This window comes from Phoxinus phoxinus, assembly GCF_949152265.1.
Source record: "Phoxinus phoxinus genome assembly, chromosome: 21".
Taxonomy (NCBI): Eukaryota; Metazoa; Chordata; class Actinopteri; order Cypriniformes; family Leuciscidae; genus Phoxinus; species Phoxinus phoxinus.
The window spans coordinates 28,302,495-28,323,447 of NC_136896.1; the positions used below are offsets into that span (position 1 = coordinate 28,302,495).

General features: G+C 37.9%; 1 protein-coding gene across 1 annotated transcript in view; it reads right to left on the reverse strand.

The window, feature by feature from the left end:
• The window catches only part of LOC306989618 (uncharacterized protein), a gene marked incomplete at its 3' end in the record, with an annotated part of 71,030 nt that extends 57,920 nt beyond the window's left edge, over nucleotides 1-13,110 (reverse strand). Inside the window, exons 1-6 of the mRNA XM_079595466.1 lie at nucleotides 13,057-13,110; nucleotides 12,845-12,921; nucleotides 8,899-8,922; nucleotides 8,653-8,824; nucleotides 8,289-8,563; nucleotides 3,883-4,037 (exon numbers count right to left, since the gene is read on the reverse strand). Coding sequence (XP_079451592.1) covers nucleotides 3,883-4,037; nucleotides 8,289-8,563; nucleotides 8,653-8,824; nucleotides 8,899-8,922; nucleotides 12,845-12,884 — 666 coding nt within the window. The 5' untranslated portion in view covers nucleotides 12,885-12,921; nucleotides 13,057-13,110. The remainder of the gene's footprint in view (nucleotides 1-3,882; nucleotides 4,038-8,288; nucleotides 8,564-8,652; nucleotides 8,825-8,898; nucleotides 8,923-12,844; nucleotides 12,922-13,056) is intronic.
• Nucleotides 13,111-20,953: the final 7,843 nt, after the last annotated feature.

Consider the following 20,953-nt stretch of genomic DNA (forward strand, 5'->3'; position numbering starts at 1 on the left):
ATGCTTTCCCTCCAATTCCACTTCTCTGGCCTGTGCTGAGGCGTGTGCAGGTGAGACGACACAGGCTTATTCTAGTGGTACCCTGCTGGCCAGCAAGACCGTGGTTCAGTCTGCTGTTGGCCCTTACGACCGGTCCACCGCAACCATTACCAGCTCGGAAGGACCTACTGTCACAAATGAACGGGGAGCTTTGGCACCCCTCACCGGGCAAATTAAGTCTATGTGTATGGCCCCTGGAGTTGAGCAGGAGCTCTCACAGTGTTCCGCAGATGTGAGGAACACTGTCATGAATGCAAGAGCTCCATCAACACGTCACACTTATGCCAGTAAATGGAAGATCTTCGTTTCATGGTGTACAGATCGGTCTGTTAACCCAGTCACTTGTTCCATCAGTTCAGTGTTGGAATTCTTACAACATTTATTGGACACTGGGCGGTCCCCAGCGACTCTAAGGGTATTCGTGGCAGCCTTGTCAGCACATTGGAACCCCTTGGGGGGGATATTGATTGGTGCTGAGAAATTGGTGGTGGCTTTCCTTAAGGGAGCAGTACGTCTTAATCCACCGGCACGGATAATGCATACCCAGTATGATCTTCAGATGGTGCTTACCAGCCTGCGTTTACCGCCTTATTAAGAGAACAAGCTGATATTAAGAGTCTTTCGATGAAGAGTGCTTTTCTCTTGGCTATAACGTCAACCAGAAGAGAGTAGGTGAGCTTAATGCCCTCTCGGTGAGTCCACAGTGTCTCAGATGGGGGCCTGAGTACAATCAAGTTACACTCTGGCCGAATCCAGCTTTCCGACCTAAAGTGTTGTCTGATCGCTTTGTGAACCAACCCATTCAGCTTGCAGCGTTTAATCAAGAGGCTTCCCAGACATCTGTGTGTCCAGTGAGAGCATTGCGACAGTATGTGTTGAAGACTGCTTCATGGCGCACCACTGATCAGCTGTTTGTCCGTTTTGATGCCTGTCAGAGAGGCTCACCCTTGTCGAAGCAAAGGTTGTCTCATTGGGTGGTGGATACCATTGTAGAGGCATATGATTCGGCTGGTCAGGCTGGTCAGGCATCTATTAAATGCCATTCAACCCGGTCAGTGGCTACTTCTTGGGCAGCACTACGTGGGGTGCCCCTTTCTGAAATATGTGCAGCGGCTACATGTACGTCACCTTGCACGTTTATAAGATTCTACAGGATTAATGTGGCCCCTACTCCTTTGGTCAGTTCTGCTGTGTTAGCGGACAGTATCTAGGTGAGCGGCCCTCGTGACTTGGTTGTATTCGACTTCCACTATGTTCGACCGTCTCTGGCGGTCTGTAACAGTGAAATAGAACGCTGGTTACTGATGTAACCTTGGTTCTATGAATAGTGGAAGACCGCCAGAGTCTCTGGTCACTCGGACTGAGAGAATGACTGCAGAGAATGACCGTGACATGAATGGAGCAGCTATAGCTTCCGACACGTCATCGGTCAGGGTCACAGGTGACTAAGGAGGGAGAGCATTTTCACATTTAGCTCCAAAATTCTGGAATAGCCTTCCTGATACTGTTCGTTGCTCAGACTCGCTCTCCCAGTTCAAAACTAGACTAAAGACGCATCTCTTCAGCCAGGCATTCATATACATTTTTTTAAATCTTACAGTTAAATCCGGCCTCTAGTTCATAACCGCCAGAGGAGAACTGGCCCCCGACTGAGCCTGGGTTCTGCCAAGTTTTTTTTTCTCCATTAGGTCACCATTAGGTCACTTCAGTTTTTCGTTTCCTTGCCACTGTTGCCTTTGGCTTGCTCAGTTGGGGATATTCAATGTAATTAATCAATGAATAACACTATTGATTAGCATTACAAAACATGGACGTTTTATTATTATTTTAATTTAATACTGTGAAGCTGCTTTGATACAATCTGTATTGTGAAAAGCGCTATACAAATATTCTTGACTTGACTAATCAATGCGAGATTCTCGATATGGCTCGAGAGACGCGACTCCTTCCACTATGTTCGACCATCTCTGGCGGTCTTCCACTATTCATAGAACCACTATTACATCAGTAACCAGCGTTGTGCAGAAGTACGCTGAGCCAATCGGCAGAGAAATGTTACATATGGTTTTATTCCATTCGCACGCAAGCAGATCTGCACGTTCACATTCTCCCAACAACGAACGTAACTGTCTGTGTTTTTAGTGCGTGCACAATAAGAATAAAACTATAACGTTGTGCCAGTTTATACAAATGTTTCCTACAGCGTTAATAACAGATCATGTCAGGTAAAAGGGAAGCAAAACATTCTGTAGATTATATTTAATGTTGTGTCTGCTTTATCTCTCCAACAGCTTCAAGTTTAACTCAGTTTCACGTTTATTTTCACGCATTACTTACTGCAAAAAGAGACTTTTCTTGGCGATTCACAGTCTTTAAATCCATATAATTTGTGCTGTCATTAATGGAATTTTTTTTTGCTTATAGTAATACAGTAAAGTAACAGTAAAGGAAGATATTGCATGATGCATATATGCATGGTGGCACAACTAGTAAATCATGTGCACTTGGGTTCGAATCCAGTCCCTACTTTTTCCAACATTCAATGTACATACATCTGTTTTTCATTGTCTCTCTAATGTTCTCCGGAAAAGTAAGTTACTGTTATACTGGTGGGTGTCAGTGAAAGGCAAATTCTTAAGCAGTGTCATATTTATAAAGATTACTTTATTGTATTTGAAGCACACAATAATGATGCCATTAGCACACTTTAAGTTTACTTGGAATGCCATTGCAATGTGTTTTACGTTCACTAAAAGTTTGTTATCAGTATAATATTTATCTATGTTCAACGCTTTTACAGTGTAGATTAATTGCAATTTTAATGTCACCTAAATACATTTGAAGTTTATGCTGAGTGAATTCTGCATTTCAAAACTTAAACACAACAGTAGATATTTAAAGTGTACTTAAGCACCAGAGTCTTCAGTTTAAAGGGGTCATCGAATGCCCATTTTCCACAAGTTGGTATGATTCTTTAGGGTCTTCATGTAAAGTTTGTAACATACTTTGGTTGAAATTCCTCAATGGTTGTGTAAAACAACACCCTTTTTACGTCCTCAAAAACAGCTGCGACCCGTTTCGGTGCATGTCTCACCCTACCTCTCTCTTCCATGGGGGGTGTCGACACAGGACAAGTGTGCGAAGCACTGATTTCAGGGACAATATTAAGTGCAGAGGTGGAAAGTCCAGGGGGTCAGAAAGTAAAAGTCATGCCATATGTTTATTCCACCCATGAACTCAGTCAGCTGATTTCACTAATTAGTTCTATCTCCTGGCTGAAAAACTGTGCTAATTAGCAAATCCAGGTGATTGGAACAAAATACTGAGGAGGACTTTTACTTTCTGAACCTGGACTTTCCACCTCTGATTAAGTGGTATTAAAGGGATAGTTCACTTTAAAATGAAAATTCTGTCATCATATTCTCACCCTCAAGTTGTTTCAAACCTGTATGAATTTCTTTCTTCTGCTGAACACAAAGGAAGATATTTTGAAAAATGTCAGTAACCAAACAGTTACCAGGTCCCATTGACTTCCATAGTAGGACAAAAAAAAAAATACTATGGAAGTCAATGGGACCTGGTAACTGTTTTGTTACTGACATTTTTCAAAATATCTTCCTTTGTGTTCAGCAGAAGAAAGAAATTCATACAGGTTTGAAACAACTTGAGGGTGAGAATATGATGACAGAATTTTCATTTTAAAGTGAACTATCCCTTTAAGGTACAATATGGTCATGCTGGATCTTCTTCATAGCCGTGCATGTTAAAGAAAACCCCTTGGAAAGTCTCACAATAAATCACAATCAAGAATTCAAAAATGTTGTGGGAACTGTTGTAACTTACATAACATGTTCCTCTGCCCGTCTCTCCTCCAGCACAGATAATTGTCGGAGTGATTATGTCCCAAAATGGGAGGTTTTGAAACCTGCAGTCACACTCCTTATTCCCCATCACATTTACCTTCACCTCCTGCAGAGTTCCAGAATTGGGCTGATCACCTAATTGTCATATCAAGAAATCTGGCTTTAAAGGCATTCTGATGAAAATATGGATCACTGTATGATACACTTACAGTACAGATTTAAAAATAGTAATAATACGATTAAAATAAATGTTAATTTATTTATCTTGCCATTAAAATATATTTAATAACTTTTAATTCCATGGATAACAGAAAGCGACTTCCATGAAAAATAATCTCAAAATGTCACAAATGTCATTCAGGAAGAGCTGGCTTTATATTTCTGTTAACAAAATGTGACCGTTGTCTCTTGCATATGAAATGCATACAATGTGTGACTGCAGTTTGTCAATTGGAGTTACTTCAGTCTATGAAATTAGTCAAAATTAGTCATATTCATGTGAAAATTCTGAACTTTTGTGTTTCTAAACTGATGAGTCAGCAATGCAATGGAAAAGGGAAAAGCAATGGTATAGGAAAATGATGAACAAATCTGAGATAAATCTTAAGGTTAAGGTAATAAAATAAAAAGTAAAAGTTGACTTCATATTTGTAAATGTTACATAAATGTTTTGGTTATTTTAAGGTGTCCTTGTTACAGTGTAATTTAAGTACTGAGTGATATAACTAAATGTGCTACTATAGGGTTAGGATTAGGATTAGGTTTTGTTTAGGGTTAGTTGCTGTCATGTGGAGTTTGTTTTCTGTTCTGTTCATTCTTGAGTTTCATTGTTATATATTGCTTCTTATATATACCCTTAGTTCATGCCATTCTTTGTTCGGTGTCATCTTTACTTTGTGTGGTAAACTTTACTAATACTCCTTACTTTATTTTGTAAGTCCCCAAGTTATATTATTAAAGCCAGTTGTGATAATTTCCTCTTGTTAGGCACTTCCTTGTCATCTACAGAACACCGAACCCAAAGACAAGAAGAGGAAACATGGATCTGGCTGAGTCAAGAAGACGGTCTGAGGATCATCTCCTCTTCTTCCTCCATCAGAGCAGTCGACCTCTGGAGAAATATGTGGAGGAGTTCCTGCAGAATTACCATCTTTGTGTGTAAACAAAGCAAGCCAATGGACATCGAGCGAGCGAGATTTGCATTGCGATTTCCACCCCTGAAGTGGGTATATAAGGAAGCGCGGTGCGCTCGCTCAGTTCAGCTTTTGCTTTGGCGCTAAGCGTTTCATTCCAGATTCTGCTCTGTAATCATGAGTGTCTACAAGTCACTCTCTGCTATTTCCAGATTTAGTCCTTCTGCCCAGCAGATGGCTACTTTGGCTAATACACTGGGTGACCTGAGGATCACAGTGGGGGCCCCCCCTTTCCTCTAGCGCATCACAAGCTGTGGAGCTTCCGGTTGAGATTGCTGGTCCTTCTCAGAGGAGACCCAGAGTTTAATACGGGGCTCTGGCGGAGGACCAGATGTCCATCACTGCATCGGAGAGTGGGCTATAGTCCTCTGGGGATGAAGATTCGGCTGAGCATCCCCCTTCGAAGAGAGTAGCGTTGTTCGAGTCTGAACCTGAAGGCCATGCTTTCCTGGGCCGCTGAGAGCGTCAGGCACGAGTGGAACCCTCCATCGTATCCCGAATCTTTAAGCTGGATGATATCTTCACATCCCCACATTTGGGGTGGCCAAAGGATAAGTGGGTAACCTCCAGGTGGAGGGTGCAGTTGCGATGCAGCTTTGTCCGCAAAGTGCTGCCGCCTGGCATGGTAGTCCGTGTCTCCAATCCAAGGCCTGTAAGTTAAAGGAACACTCCGACTTTTTGGGACTTTAGCCTATTCACCTTATCCCCCAGAGTTAGATAAGTCCATACATACCTTTTTCATCTCCGTGCGTGCTATAAATCTGTTTGACGCACCCACCGCTAGCCTAGCTTAGCACAAAGACTGGATGTAAATGGTTGCAGCTAGCATACTGATCCAAGTAAGTGACAAAATAACGCAAACATTTTCCTATTTACATGTTGTGATTTGTATAGTCACAGAGTGTACAAAAAACAAAGTCACATGAGACACAGACATATTTTAACCGTATAAATACTGGGAACTATATTCTCTGAAGGCGAAGCACTGCTACTTGGGCGGATTGATAACCGCAGCACCTGAGACGCGCCGTGGTGAGGAGCAGAGAGTTCGTTCAGAGTTTGGGTAACATAGTCAGCAATTTATAAATAGTAAAAGCGTAGTTTACAATCATGGGTTTTCGCTGTATTGTAAAGAGCTGTGACAATAAACAGGGGAGACCAGGTAATACCATGATGTTTCATAGAATTCCAACTAAAAACGCTGACCGGATGAAGAAATGGCTACTTGCTCTGGATATTGACCAAGTAAAAATCATCTGAAATTTCCTCAAAATCAGCCATGATCACCATTCACGTCCGCTAATAGATAGTTCGTCACGTTGGTTTTGTTGACAGAAGAAACAATGGCGCGTCTCAGGTGCTGCGGTTATCACTCCGCCCAAGTAGCAGTGCTTAGCCTTCAGAGAATATAGTTCCCAGTATATATACGGTTAAAATATGTCTGTGTCTCATGTGACTTTGTTTTTTGTACACTCTGTGACTATACAAATCACAACATGTAAATAGGAAAATGTTTGCGTTATTTTGTCACTTATTTGGATCAGTATGCTAGCTGCAACCATTTACATCCAGTCTTTGTGCTAAGCTAGGCTAGCGGTGGGTGCGTCAAACAGACTTATAGCACGCACGGAGATGAAAAAGGTATGTATGGACTTATCTAACTCTGGGGGATAAGGTGAATAGGCTTAAGTCCCAAAAAGTCGGAGTGTTCCTTTAAGCCCAGGCCTACAGTGCCGCTGGACAGGCCTCCGCCCTGCACGCCATGGCCCTCCTGCAAGTCTACCAGGCCAAGGCACTCAAACAGCTGCACGAGGGTGGTTCTGACCCAGGGTTGTTGCAGGAACTGCGCACAGTGACGGACCTTGTCCTACGGGTGACGAAAGTCACAGCGCGGTCCCTTGGGCAGATGATGTCCACACTTGTGGCCCAGGATCGTTATCTACAGCTGACCCAGGCTGAGATGAGGGAGTCTGTCAAAGTTTGTGACAGCGACCTCTTCGGCGGCGCTGTCGATAACTTCGCCCAGCAGTTCTCGGCAGCACAGAAGTAGACCGAGTCACACCCGACACCAGCCCTTCGTCAGCCTTCGGGCGCACACCTTCCCTCCGTTGTTGGACTTATTACGGTGCGAGGACTGTCACATGTTCAGTTTGTTTTCTGTTCTGTTCATGCCTGAGTTTCATTGTTAGTTTTCTAGTAAATTAATTAGATCTGTTCTCTTCCATTTCCTTCCTGGTGTATTACTATGGTTCCACATTGATTTAGTATTCTGTTCAGGTATGTCTAGTTAATTACTCCCTTTGTTTTGTTCCTTATATATACCGCCAGTGTACATGCCATTCTCTGTTCGGTGTCGTCTTTACTTTGAGTGGTAAATTTTTTTAAAACTCCTACATTTATTTTGTAAGTTCCCAAGTTATATTATTAAAGCCAGTTGTGGTAATTTCCTCTTTTCAGGCACTTCCTTGTCATCTACTATATGTGACAGTTACATGTAGTTGTATGCATAATTTTTAGTTATTACTATAGTAACTAATATATATTGACAGGACACTGTCAAATAAAGTATTTATCAATTTCTTATGATGTTAATTAATTCCAATATAGAAATATTGAAAGTAATTCCAGATAATTTATATTTACTTTAAGGAAAAGAGCAAAACATTTTTAAATCAACACAGAAGAGTTTGAAAGGGAACAATAACATGGTAAAGGAAAATGTTAATGGATTAATAAAACGTAATGGATATTTTAATTAGATTTAATTGATTTAATAAGTGGATACTGTAATATTTATGTAAGCCTGTGTTGTGTTTTATTTTGCCAGTATTGCCTGAATAAAATCTGGAGTTTGGCCAGGGGGTTTGTTCTGACATTGTTGAATTGTTTGGTTCATCGTTGTTCTTCCAATTATCTAGTACAGTAAAAAAATTAAAAAAAAATTGACTCAGGTAAGAAAAATCCTAAGCTTTCCATTATCCTAACCCACGCTATAATGTCAGGTTTCAGTATGTGGGTCCTAATTCAAAGTTTAAGGAAACTAAATTGGCAAAAGTATCTCACTTTACCAATTTATAACTACTAGTAAGGTTTACAATAAAATGTTGTACAATAACAAGTACTTTGTTATTTTTCATCTGGTTACATAATCCAGATTACATGTAGTCCAATGTGTCAAAATGATGATCATTACCTACAAAGCCGGTTCTTCCCCATCCAGTGGACCAGCAGGTGGTGCCGTTGTGAAAGACACTGTCATGAGCAGCCAGGCAGATTGGGCTGATGTAGCTGGTAAAGTTCACTGGCTCACTCAATCTCAGCAAGGCGATGTCATTGGACGACTGTGAAGGGTCATAGCCTGGATGTGTAATGATGGATTGGACTCCTCGACTCACCAAGTTTGGGTTAGAGACTGAAATGTTTTGGCTTTGTCTGCCCAGGTAAACAGTCCAGTAACTGGCTGGGGGTCTGAATGTGAAAAACAATTCTCTCTAACAAATGCACTTTCACATTAAATCACACATCATTTGATTTATACATCTATTTTGTTTTCTTACGAGAAGTAAACGCAGTGAGCCGCAGTGAGCACCCATTCGTGGCTGATGAGGGACCCTCCACAGGTGAAATAGCCATAAGAGTGTAGACTGACCTGCCAAGGCCAGTTCCCCGCAGGTGCATCCTCACCTCCCACAATACGAGTGTTCAATGAGGAAACCCCACAGTGTTGTGCTGAAGGGAATAGTAGGAACTGTAAATAATTCACCAAATTTTTGATATTTTTTATACTTTAAACACATTGTTACCTTGTATAGATTGTCTTGTGTCATCTAAAATGTAAAAGGACAGAAGTAGTTAAATAAAAGTCAAACACAGTGTGAGTATGTTCAAGATTAATCACATTGTGGTTCACAATCTGTTGCAGAATCTCTGCTCATTTCAGTATTTTAGATACTGGTGATACTCCAATCGATAGATACTCCAATTGACTGGGCATGAATAAGCTGATAATCACATCCTATGAATCCAGCTAAGTTGTAAACTAGTAAATGTATTCAGCAAAATTGAATGCAAGACTCCACCACTAGGTCATAATCCCAGCCTTACTTGTGTGGACTTTTGAGATTTTTGAGAAGCATAATAAAACAATAAAAAGACTAACTTTACTTGAAGGGGTGTGCATAAGACTGACATCATGACACCTTCATAATCATGACATAACACATGTCATGAATATGAAGGAGGTTTTATACATGTTTATGACAACTGTCATTAAGTGTCATTCGCTCAATTATGACATTTATAAATCAAATATGACATTGTTTGAGATGTCTTTGTTATGACAACTTGACATAAACCAATACATCATAACCTGTCATGAATATGTCTGAAAATGATTAATGATCAAACTTAAAAACCCACTTAGCTTTATGGGTTAACATTACATTAAACTGTATTGTGGTTGGTTTTGACATTGGTTGTCATGAGGCAATTATAACTGTGTCATGAAGAGTATGAAGTGAGTAAGATGGGATGTTGACTTCAGTTTTGTCTTTGTTTAACTGAAGAAATTTTTGGCACATCCCACTGTTCACTTCATCAATGCATTGGCACAAGGAGTCAATGGGGCTGTAATCAGTGGGCGATAGGGCTAAGTAGATCTGTGTGTCATCTGCATAGCTGTGGTAAGTAATTTGGTCAAGAAGTATGTTATGATCGACAGTGTCAAATGCAGCACTGAGGTCGAGTAAACCAGAATTGATGTTTTGCCTGTGTCAGGCAAAAAAGAAAGGAAGATTTGAGATTGGTCTGTAATTGCTCAATATGTTGCTATCCAGATTGCTCTTTTTCAGGAGGGGCTTGACAACTGCCGTTTTAAGGGACTTTGGAAAAGTCCCATAGAGAAGTGTGGTCTGATCTGTCTTACCTCAGTGCCACACGAGGATATGCTGATCGCCTTTCTGATATTATTGATTTTCTCAGAGAAGAAGGAAGCAAACTCACTGCATTTGCTGTCTGAGAGCATTTCACTATGAATCTGGCTTGGGAGGTTTGTTGGACTCTCTACAGTAGCAGTGTGTGTGTTGTTTCTGTTTCTGTTTATAATATTTGAGAAGAAAGTCTGTCTAGCTTTGCCTAGTTCCACATTGAAAGCATGGAGGCTGTCTTTATAGATTAAAGGTTTGTAGGACTACAAGTTTTGTCTTCCGCCACATGCGCTCTGTTTTTCTGCATTGTCTTTTCATATTTTGCACTGCTGTTGAGTTTCTCCAAGGTGCTTTTTGTCTGCCACTCTTCTTCCTGACTTTCACAGGAGCAATATCATCTATTACACTCTGTACTTTTGAGTTAAAGGACTCAAGGAGAGAATCAACAGAGTCCGCAGATATGCTTGGTGTTAAATATATGGCCTTCATAAATAGCACACTAATGTTCTCATTTAAGCATCTCTTCTTGACAGACACAGATCTAGCTTCAATGGCAGGAGAGATCAATATGTCAAAGAAAATACAGAAATGATCAGACAGTGCTACATCCTTGTCGTCTTATATGGAAATTCAAAGTGCTTCACAGAAAGGAATTAAAATACCGTATATACCCGATATATACGGTATTTTAATTCCTTTCTGTGAAGCACTTTGAATTTCCATAGTGTATGAAATGTCGCTAGGGTGCCCAATCCTGCTCCTGGCGATCGACTGTCCTGCACAGTTCATCTCCAGCCCTAATCAAACACACCTGCCTTTAAATTTTCAAGTGATCCTGACGTGCTCTGAAGACCTTAATTGGTTGCTTCAGGTGTGTTTGATTAGGGTTGGAGATGAACTGTGCAGGACAGTCGATCGCCAGGAGCAGGATTGGGCACAAATAAACTTGCCTTGCCTAACTTTAACACTAAATGTCAACTAACTCCTAAAATAGTAGAGTATTAGACTGTTAGGTTATGGATGGTTATGGATAGGTTTAAGACATATACTTGCAAAGGTACTTCTAGTCTGTTGTTGGAGCATCAAATTAAAGTGCAGACAGTCTAATACTTTAATGGTAGTTGACAAGTATAACTTAAAAAAAATGTTGAAGTGATTAACATATGTTAACATAACATCTTTACCATCTATTAATTAACCTGACAAATATAATCATTATCATCATGTTTTAGTGTTGGTTTTACAGTTTTGAGTAATATAAATAGCTAAAATTTGTTTAATAGACAATATGAAAAGTGAAGAACCAACATGAATGTATGCAAATATATTTAATTCACTAAGCATCATTAAGCAAGCAAGCATTAAAGTACAACATAATTCGAGAATTTATTCTGATTCAAGAGGAATCAGAATGCCAAATCCTGACTGGCGAGAGGTGGAGCTGGGGAGGGAGGAGGGTAATGCGCTCCTGAGAGACGTGATCGCTGCTGATAATACTGAAGGAGCTTATATATGTGTGATAAGCACGTATTCCTATATGTAGATGTGGATCAGCTGAGAGTCAGCTGATGCGAGCTTGACTAACGTGACCTGCCAGAACTAGCGCTACGCTTGATTTACTGATTTGTATATGGCACTTATTAAGTGATGCACTTATAAGTTTATTGACCAGAATAAGCCAGTAATTTGACTAAGTTACACAGTACTACTAAAGGCAATTTCTAGTGTTCATAACTAATAAATAATGGCTAATATTATTTTACTATATGTTCAATTAATAATTACTGGCATGTTAATACTTAACCACCGCATGATTATGGACCCTTAAAATAAAGTGTTAACAAAAATGGATATTGGTTTTAGCCGCTCTGTGATCACAGAAAAGATTCACACGGTTTCCTTCTAGTTGTACTTGAGAATGACAGATGATATATCAAGAATGAAAGAAATTATTCACTTCACTTTTTTCGTTGAAATGTATTTATACAAGAAATATTGGTGCTGTTATTTTTTAGCTTCAAAAGTTGCTGTATGTGAAACCCACTTATTTATTTTGTATGTAAAACCCAGTTATTTAACCAGTGTACCTGAGCCCTGTATTATAAACATTAATATTAATGATTTGCCTCTGTTTCCTAAGAATTGAATGTCATTCTTTCAATGGATGGAACAAATGCTCACCATACACTTCAATGCTGTGCATTACAACTATTTATAATTGTCTGAAGGCCCTCATTACTGGTAATATTATTGATATAGCGCTTTTTTAAATTGTTACAACTAGACAACTAGAAACACATACTGTCAGTATCAACACCAATAATGCTTTGAAGACAACCAATACAACCAGATGACCTATTATAGCACTGAAAAAAAAATTCTAGTTAATTTCACTAACAATTATAAAGAAATGCAAGTAACACACTGAATTAAACATGACATGTTGAAGTAGAAAGACTGAAATAGTATTCTCTTGTAAAACATAATAATCATTGTTTTATTTAAAACTTCTAAAAAATTATTTCTTCCAGTGTGTCTATTTAGAAGTTTAGAAACTTTAGGCTGTTTAGAATAAATCATTTGAGATAATTTGATTAAATATATATATATATATATATATATATATATATATATATATATATATATATATATATATATATATATATATATATATATATATATATTATGATTGTTAGTTGCCCTTTTTCAAACACCTGACATTGTATTGCCATTGTAGGGAATACTAAATTATTTGCATTCTTTTCGAAAAATATGTTTAAAGCTTATTTGTAATAAATATTGACAAACACACAGAAACACTTACTGATGAGAAATATCAGCATCAGATACTTCAGATACTCCATTGTAATGAAAGCAGTTGGCTCTAAAAAAGAAGTGGATCTGAGGAGAAAATAAACATAGAAATATACAATCATGAATCATTATAGAATATTTAGCAATAAATCTATGCAAGTCTTAAAAATTTTATTTTTATACCAAAATATGTCAAATAATATCTGAAAACCCCTTGCATACCTTGACGTATGTTGACAGCTGTTTCTGACAACTTCTGTCCTCTATCCACTACTGACATCTTATATGGAATGACATCATTTACATCACTAATTTGAGAATTTGAATATACTCTTTATGAATATGAATATGCAAAAATGTTGCTATGCACTCTGTGTACCTGTCCTCTGAATAATAAGGAATAGTGTAATGTAATACATGATTAGACTAAATATTACAAACAAAAGTTAAAAATTTACTTCTAAAATGTTACAATAAGGTTTCATTTGTTAACATTAGTTAATTACATTAGTTAAAATAAAGTAGCAAATTATTTTTCTCAGTCAGAGTTAATTTCAATGTTTACTAATAAAAATTTTAAATAAGAACTTGAATTTAACATTAGTTAATGTACTGTGAACTAATATAAACAAACAATGAACAATTATAATTGAACTAACATTAAGAAAGATTAATAAATGCTTTAAAAATATATTGCTCATGGTTAATTGATATAAGCTAATGCATTTACTAATGTTAATAAATTAGACCTTATTGTGAAGTGTTGCCACTAATTATTTTTCTCGGTTAAAACTTTATTTTAAGGTGACGTAGTTATATTGTACTTACTCAAATAAGTACTAAGTAATAGGCCTATTAATTAACTAGGCTACATGTAATTACTATATAGTTATGGTTAGGGTTTGGTTTAGGGTTAGTTACTTGTAATCATGCATAATTTACAGTTATTACTACAGTATGCCACCTTCAAATAAAGTGAGGCCTTTTACTCCTATTGTATTATTAAAATAAACGTTTGTAAGAGTACACCATCTCTCTTGCTCTCCCAAGTAAACAGTGAACAACAGATTGGAGGGGGAAATAATTATATCTCCCCTCCACCAGAAGGCACTGTTTCCTTCATTAGATGTAAAAAAAGAAAAAGAAAAACTCTTTATCTGTCTCACAAGCAAGCTTAACATGGTTAGATAATAAATCTAAAGATAATTTTTTTTTACATATCTCTGAAAATAAGACTTCAAGATTTTAAGTATTACAAAAACCACATTGTGCATTCTGTAGTCGGCACAAATGAGTACACCTCTCTCTGAACGTTAACAAATTCACTCTTTACATAGAAGACATATTAGGCTTCCTTGAAGGGTAGCCTACTTGGGGTAAAAGGCACCTTTGATTTTTATATTCCTCTAAAGTTAACCACTAGATGGCACAAAAACTTGCCGCAGTACTTTCTCACATTATAATGAAGCGCTACGCACAGGCCATTTTGGCTTTTACTCAACAACAAATGCAAGACGCTCTTCTCCACTCCTCAAATACATTGTAATGTTTTCTATCTATAACCTTTTATATCGTGCATTGAGGTGAGAGGACGGATGACAACCAGAAAATCTTTTACTCACTTTTATTTAGCTACAGCCCGGCAACAGCCTACAACAAAACCAAACCCATAACAACCACCCACTCTAAATCCCTCCGCCTCTAAGCGGGCACTATTTTAACATTAGTATATGTATATGCAACACTATATAGCCTACTACACATAAAACATTACCCATCACATATAATCTGTTTGTTAAGTAAAGAAAACGCTGTTCTTATTCAAAGAACCAGTTCTGTATTTACCCTTGCATGATGCTGCATCGTAAATAAGCAGAGACGTACGCTCCAAACTGCTAGTGGCACTTCTTTCATGATAAAGATGGGGCGGAGTTATTAGGAACATACTAGCCTACTGGATTGAGGAGGAAATGGAGTTATGAGATTTGATCACAAGCTCTTCTCATTGGCTAAACATTTGCAAAACCCACAGACAGACGTCGTAAAGGGTGACAAATAGTAATGATTTTAACTTGTATTAATTTATAAAGTAACTGTGTTACATAGTTTTAGCATTAGAGTTCAATAATATTAATAATAATACATTTCTACCCATTGTATTTGTTTGAGCTGCGCCCTCTACTGTACAGGCGTGAATTTGCACTTTTTACAGGCTGAAATTTACTCATTTCACTTTTGGTGTGAAAGGATCTTTATATTCCCCACAAATAGAACTCTTTCTCCGACATTGACAGAATTGTCATAGACGGTATATAAACTGGACATAGCGACCCCATGTTTCAACGGAGAAAAGTGAAGTCAATTAGAAGCACTCACTTCCTGATGGCCGGGCGTACTGCGCAGACTCAAACTGAGCATGACGACGTTGAAGTGACGTGAGCAACCTGTCTGACAGCTGTCAGTCTTCTAGTAGATGTGCCGAGAGAAATCTGAATCATTCCCTTCCGAATCTCGCAGAGACGGAGAGCGTGAGTATTAGCTGTTTATGAGCTAGCAGCAGGAACAACTTTATCACTCTCTATGGGCTTCTCCCTTGACTTTATCGAACTTTATGCCTCCACGTTGCGTGGTTATGGCGCATTCGTTAGCCTATTTTTACAAAAACTGCTTCTACGGGGCCATAACGTAAGATACAAAGTAATGGAGCCTTTTATACATTGTCGTGTTTCTTTAGAAAAAAAAATGGACAAATGGAGTCTTTAATCAGTAGGTGATGCTAACAGTAGGTGATGGTCTGCTACAATGGTGGCGCCCGGGGGAAGCTTCAGTTTCTGGCTGATGGATTACCCCCTTGAGAATTGTCCTTCATTTATGAAACAACACTTCCCTGCCATTGACAGTTTTTCTCAATCCATGCTTTCACTGTTATACATTACTTATACATAGGGGGCGCTATTACACACCTTCTTAAAGTGTACAGAATCCATTAAAACAGGCAAAAAAGCATATACAAGCAATAAAAGCATTGCTTATGCACTTGTAAAATGCCTGTAATGCCTAACGTTACCTAATGAAATGTCAACCCAGGACGAGGTAGCCTTTATTGGACTGAAGCTTTGGGGGTGTTGATGGACTCGATCTACTCCATCTGTTGATAATCCATCGCTCTGAATCCGATCAGGAAGAAGACTGACAAAAAGCTTTTTGTTCAAAATGCTTTTTTATGAAACTTACCCTCTAGAATATATATATATATATATATATATATATATATATATATATATATATATATATATATATAGGCTATATATATATATATATATATATATATATATATAGAATATATATTATTTTTTTAAGCAGAGGCTCTGTTCTTTCTTTCGATATATTGCAGATATATTCAGATATTCATACTATACAATATTGTTGGGGCCATGAAAGTTTTGTGAAAATCTGCATTTTTCTGCAATCTGCAGAACATTTATATGTTGTGATTTGAATAGTCACAGCGTGTACAAATAACAAGGTCACATGAGACAGACATCTTCTAACCGTATACACACTGGGAACTATATTCTCAGAAGGCGAAGCACTGCTACTTCTGCGGAGTGATTTGCGCAACACTCTGAGCGAACTCTCTGCTCCTCACCACAGGGCGTCTCAGGCGCTGCGAGCAAATCACTCCCCAGAAGTAGCAGTGCTTCACCTTCTTAGGAAATAGTTCCCAGTGTGTATGGTTAGAAGATGTCTGTGTCTCATGTGACCTTGTTATTTGTACACGCTGTGACTATACAAATCACAACATGTAAATAGGAAAATATTGGCGTTATTTTGTCACTTATTGGGAGCAGTATGCTAGCTGGAGCCGTTTACCTCCAGTGTTTGTGCTAAGCTAGGCTAGCGTGGGTGCGTCAGACAGAGTTACGGCTCACACTGAGATGAAAAGAGTATGGACTTATCTAACTCTGGGGGATACAGTGAATAAGCTAAAGTCCCAAAAAGTCACCGTGTTCCTTTAAAGGTGCACAGTATGTGATTTTTAGCGGCATCTAATGGTGAGGTTTCGAATTGCATCCCTCTAGACCGTAGTCAAACTGAATTTTTATGTGACAATTTGTCATGAACTTGTACACTCACTGCCAAGGGTCAGAGCAGTATTATGGAGGACATAGGCCTACTAGGATATTACATGTTTGTTGAATTTAATTAAGGGTGTATTTATTTTTGCAATCCTTAATTTAAGCAAAATTGGCTATTATAAATGTAAATTTCGGTAACACTTTATAATAACTGCACGCTATTAATCATTAGTTAAGCATTAGTAAACAGTTAATTCATCATTTAATGCATTCATAGACATTAATAAGCAGTTTATAAATACAGCTACAAATGCTTTATTCTTGATTTATAAGCATATCTATTTCTAATTTCTAAATGAAGTATAGCATTATTTACAAACCAGTTATTTAGGAGTTGTCAGTGATTCATAAGATCACTTAGAAAGTGTAAGTAAATGTAGTAAATTCATGTAGTTATAAAGCATTTAGTAGTGGTGAGTTAACTATTTTGTGAGCTAATCTAAAGTGAGGACTATTCATGGCTTGTAAAGCATTTACAAAGGAGATTTAAAGGCTCATTTGTCTTCTAAACAGAAAAAATAAACAAACACAACACAGTAATACAGAACATAGAAATATTAACAGCCTTTAAATCTCCTTTGTAAATGCTTTACAAGGCATAACTAGTCCTCACTTTAGATGAGCTCACAACAATAGTTAACTGACCACTACTAAATGCTTTATAACTACCTGAATTAACCATGAATTACAGTAGAAATTCATGTTAATAAAGCATTTATTAACACACTAAGTAACTATTAATATACGCCTGAATAATAAGATGTATGAATGTACATTTAAATAGTTTATTAATCATTTATAAGTAATATTATGAACCACTGACAACTCTTAAATAACTGGTTTGTAAATAATGCAGTACTTAATTTAGAAATGATAAATTGATAATTAATAACATATGAAAATATGATTATTAAACACATTATAGATATGCTTTTAAATCAAGAATAAAGCATTTTTAACTGTATTTATAAACTGCTTATTATTGTCTATTAATGCTTTATAAATGACGAAATAACTGTTTACTAATGCTTAACTAATGATTAATAGTGTGCAGTTATTATAAAGTGTTACCTAAATTTCTTATCTTGTATATCTTTCCATGGATTGTAATTGTCATGATGGTTAGCATCCCCAAACTACGGTAGCTTAACATGGACAAAAGCCAATCTCACAACAGTAATAGTGATAATTATCTTCACTGTTATATTAATCATCACAACATATCAGAGAGTGTGTACTATCCTGAGTACTTAACCACAATTTGAAAGGCAAAAAAGGTATGAAAACATACAGGAAGTCATGAAAAGGATAGTCATAACTTTATGTGGACCAGTCACGCACTGTAAAATTTTTTACCCATACATTTACATATAAAATACAGCAGTGGTTCCAGCCATTTACCATAGTTTCAGGATACGTAAACAATGAGAATCTTAATTTTTTTAATTAAAAAATGTCAAAAAAAAAACAAAACAAAAAACAACAACACGGCTAACACGTCACACTAACTTTAGATAGATCTGGCAAGAGGTCTGATGAAAAGGCTCAGGCTCAGGTCCAGGTCTGAGAGGAAAACATTAGTGACTAAACAGACTAAACAAATGTTGATTCGCAAAGTTTACTGTTTCAGTATTTGTAGATACATTTTTCACATGTTTATGGTACACTGAAAAACAATAATAAAGATATTTATATGATATTTAAAGGCTTTTATTGGCAATAACATTCAATATGCAAAAGAGTCAATATTTTCAGTGTTGACTCTTCTTCTTCTTCTTCATATCTCTGCAGTTCGCTCTCTCATGCTATATCAGCTTCTGGGCCAAACCCTGACTGATTGTAATCCATTCTTGCCTTATTAGTGCTCTAAGTTGGTCACAAATGTATGGACTTCAGCTTGTCCACTCGACTTTTGCTTTCATTTATGCTTTCATTTATAAATGCTTTCATTTATGCTGAGTACTTGACCACAATTTGAAAGGCAAAAAAAGGTATGAAAACATACAGGAAGTCATGAAAAGGACAGTCATAACTTTATGTGGACCAGTCACGCACTGTAAATAGTGTACCCACACATTTACATATAAAATGCAAAAGTGCTTTAGTTACATTTGGTTTGTGCGAAGCGGCAAAACTCCTCCGAAGGAAACCTACTGTAGATGCGGTAAGCGAGGGAGAAATCAACAGTTTTATGCTCAAGAATACGGGGCAAATCGCGTCAAATATTGCTTTGGGGACAGCCGTTTTTAGAGAGTGTGTGTGTGTGTGTGTGAGAGAGAGAGAGAGGAGAGAGAGTGTGTGTGTGAGACAGAAGAGAGAGAAGAGAGAGAGTGTGTGTGTGTGTGTGAGAGAGAGAGAGAGAGAGAGAGAGAGAGAGAGAGAGAGAGAGAGAGAGAGAGAGAGAGAGAGAGAGAGTGCGTGCGTGTGTGTGTGTGGGAGAGAGAGAGTGTGTGTGTGCGCGCAACCATTATAGTGTCAAAATATCCCCACAAAGATGGCAATATCCGAAATCTTTATATGTGGCTGAAACAGGTATACCTGTTATACAGCTATAGCCTAGTGCCTCACAAGTTTTTCAACATTTACATTTTAATATATATAACATTATAGTCATTATGGCCTTAGAATTATTATTATTATTATTTTTTTTGATGAGGTGGGGTGCACTATAGGCCCCTTTGGCGCGGTCTAAGCTTATGTCCTTAATGGCATTTTTTGCCTTGCATTACTTTTACTTTTATACTTTAAGTAGTTTTGAAACCATGTACTTTTACACTTTTACTTGAGTAAAAAGCTTGAGTTGATACTTCAACTTCTACAGAAGTCATTTTAAACCCTAGTATCTATACTTCTACTTGAGTAATGAATGTGAATACTTTTGACACCTCTGCTGTACTGTAGAGACTGTACAATCTCTGGATCGGCTGACGTGACATGACCAGTCTCTGGATCGGCAGACGTGACGTGAAGATGCTCAGACTTGGCGCGAACTCTGGGGTTGCGGAGCTCCTCGTCCGCCAAACCCACAGTAAAAGTCAAGCCGCTCAGTTGCAGGGCCAAGTCAATATATAATTTGAGAGTCCAATGAGGATTGTACGTGTAATGGTTGCCTCTGTCTCTGCGATTCCCCCTGGTTTTGTTCCTTTGTTCTTCGAGTTCTGTGTTCTCTGTTCTCTGTTTTATGCGTTACTTTATTAAATAACCCTGCGTTTACATCCTCGTCTTCTCCTGCTGTCTTCAACCCGTTACAATGTGTTACAAAAACAGCCTGCTTCCACCTCAGAAACATTGTTGTTTCAGATGCAGAAAAGTTAGCTCATGCATTCATGACCTCTAGATTAGATTACTGTAATTCATCACTTGCTGGTTGTCCTGCATCCTCAATAAAAAAAAGCTACAATTAGTCCAAAATGCAGCAGCTAGAGTTCTTACCAGGTCAAGAAAATATGATCATATAAAACCATTTTTATAATCTCTGCACTGGTTACATTTTTAAGTTCTGTATAAATTATAAAGTATTGCTACTGACCTACAAGGCCCTAAACCAGGGATATGCAACTTCGGTCATGGAGGGCCACTGTCCAGTTTAGCTCCAAAACACACCTGAACAAGGCAATCAATGTTTTCAGGATTACTAGATAGATACAGGTGCAGGTGAGTTGTTATCAGGGCTGAAGCTAAACTCTGCAGGACAGTGGTCCTCCAGGACCGGAGTTGCCTATCCCTGCCCTAAACAGTTTAGTATGTCACCCTACAATCCATCACGCTCTTTAAGATAAAAAAATTAAGGCCTTCTGGTAGTACCAATATTTAAGTCCACTAAAGGAGGGAGAGTGTTTTCATATTTTATATATTTCGGGGTGATATGCGCGTTTATGTAATAAGCCTCAAATCGGAATAGATTTTTTGACATGCACACACGGCATGAATATACAGTAGGGTGGTTATGGTTATGGATTAAGGAATTTCGAAAACATAAC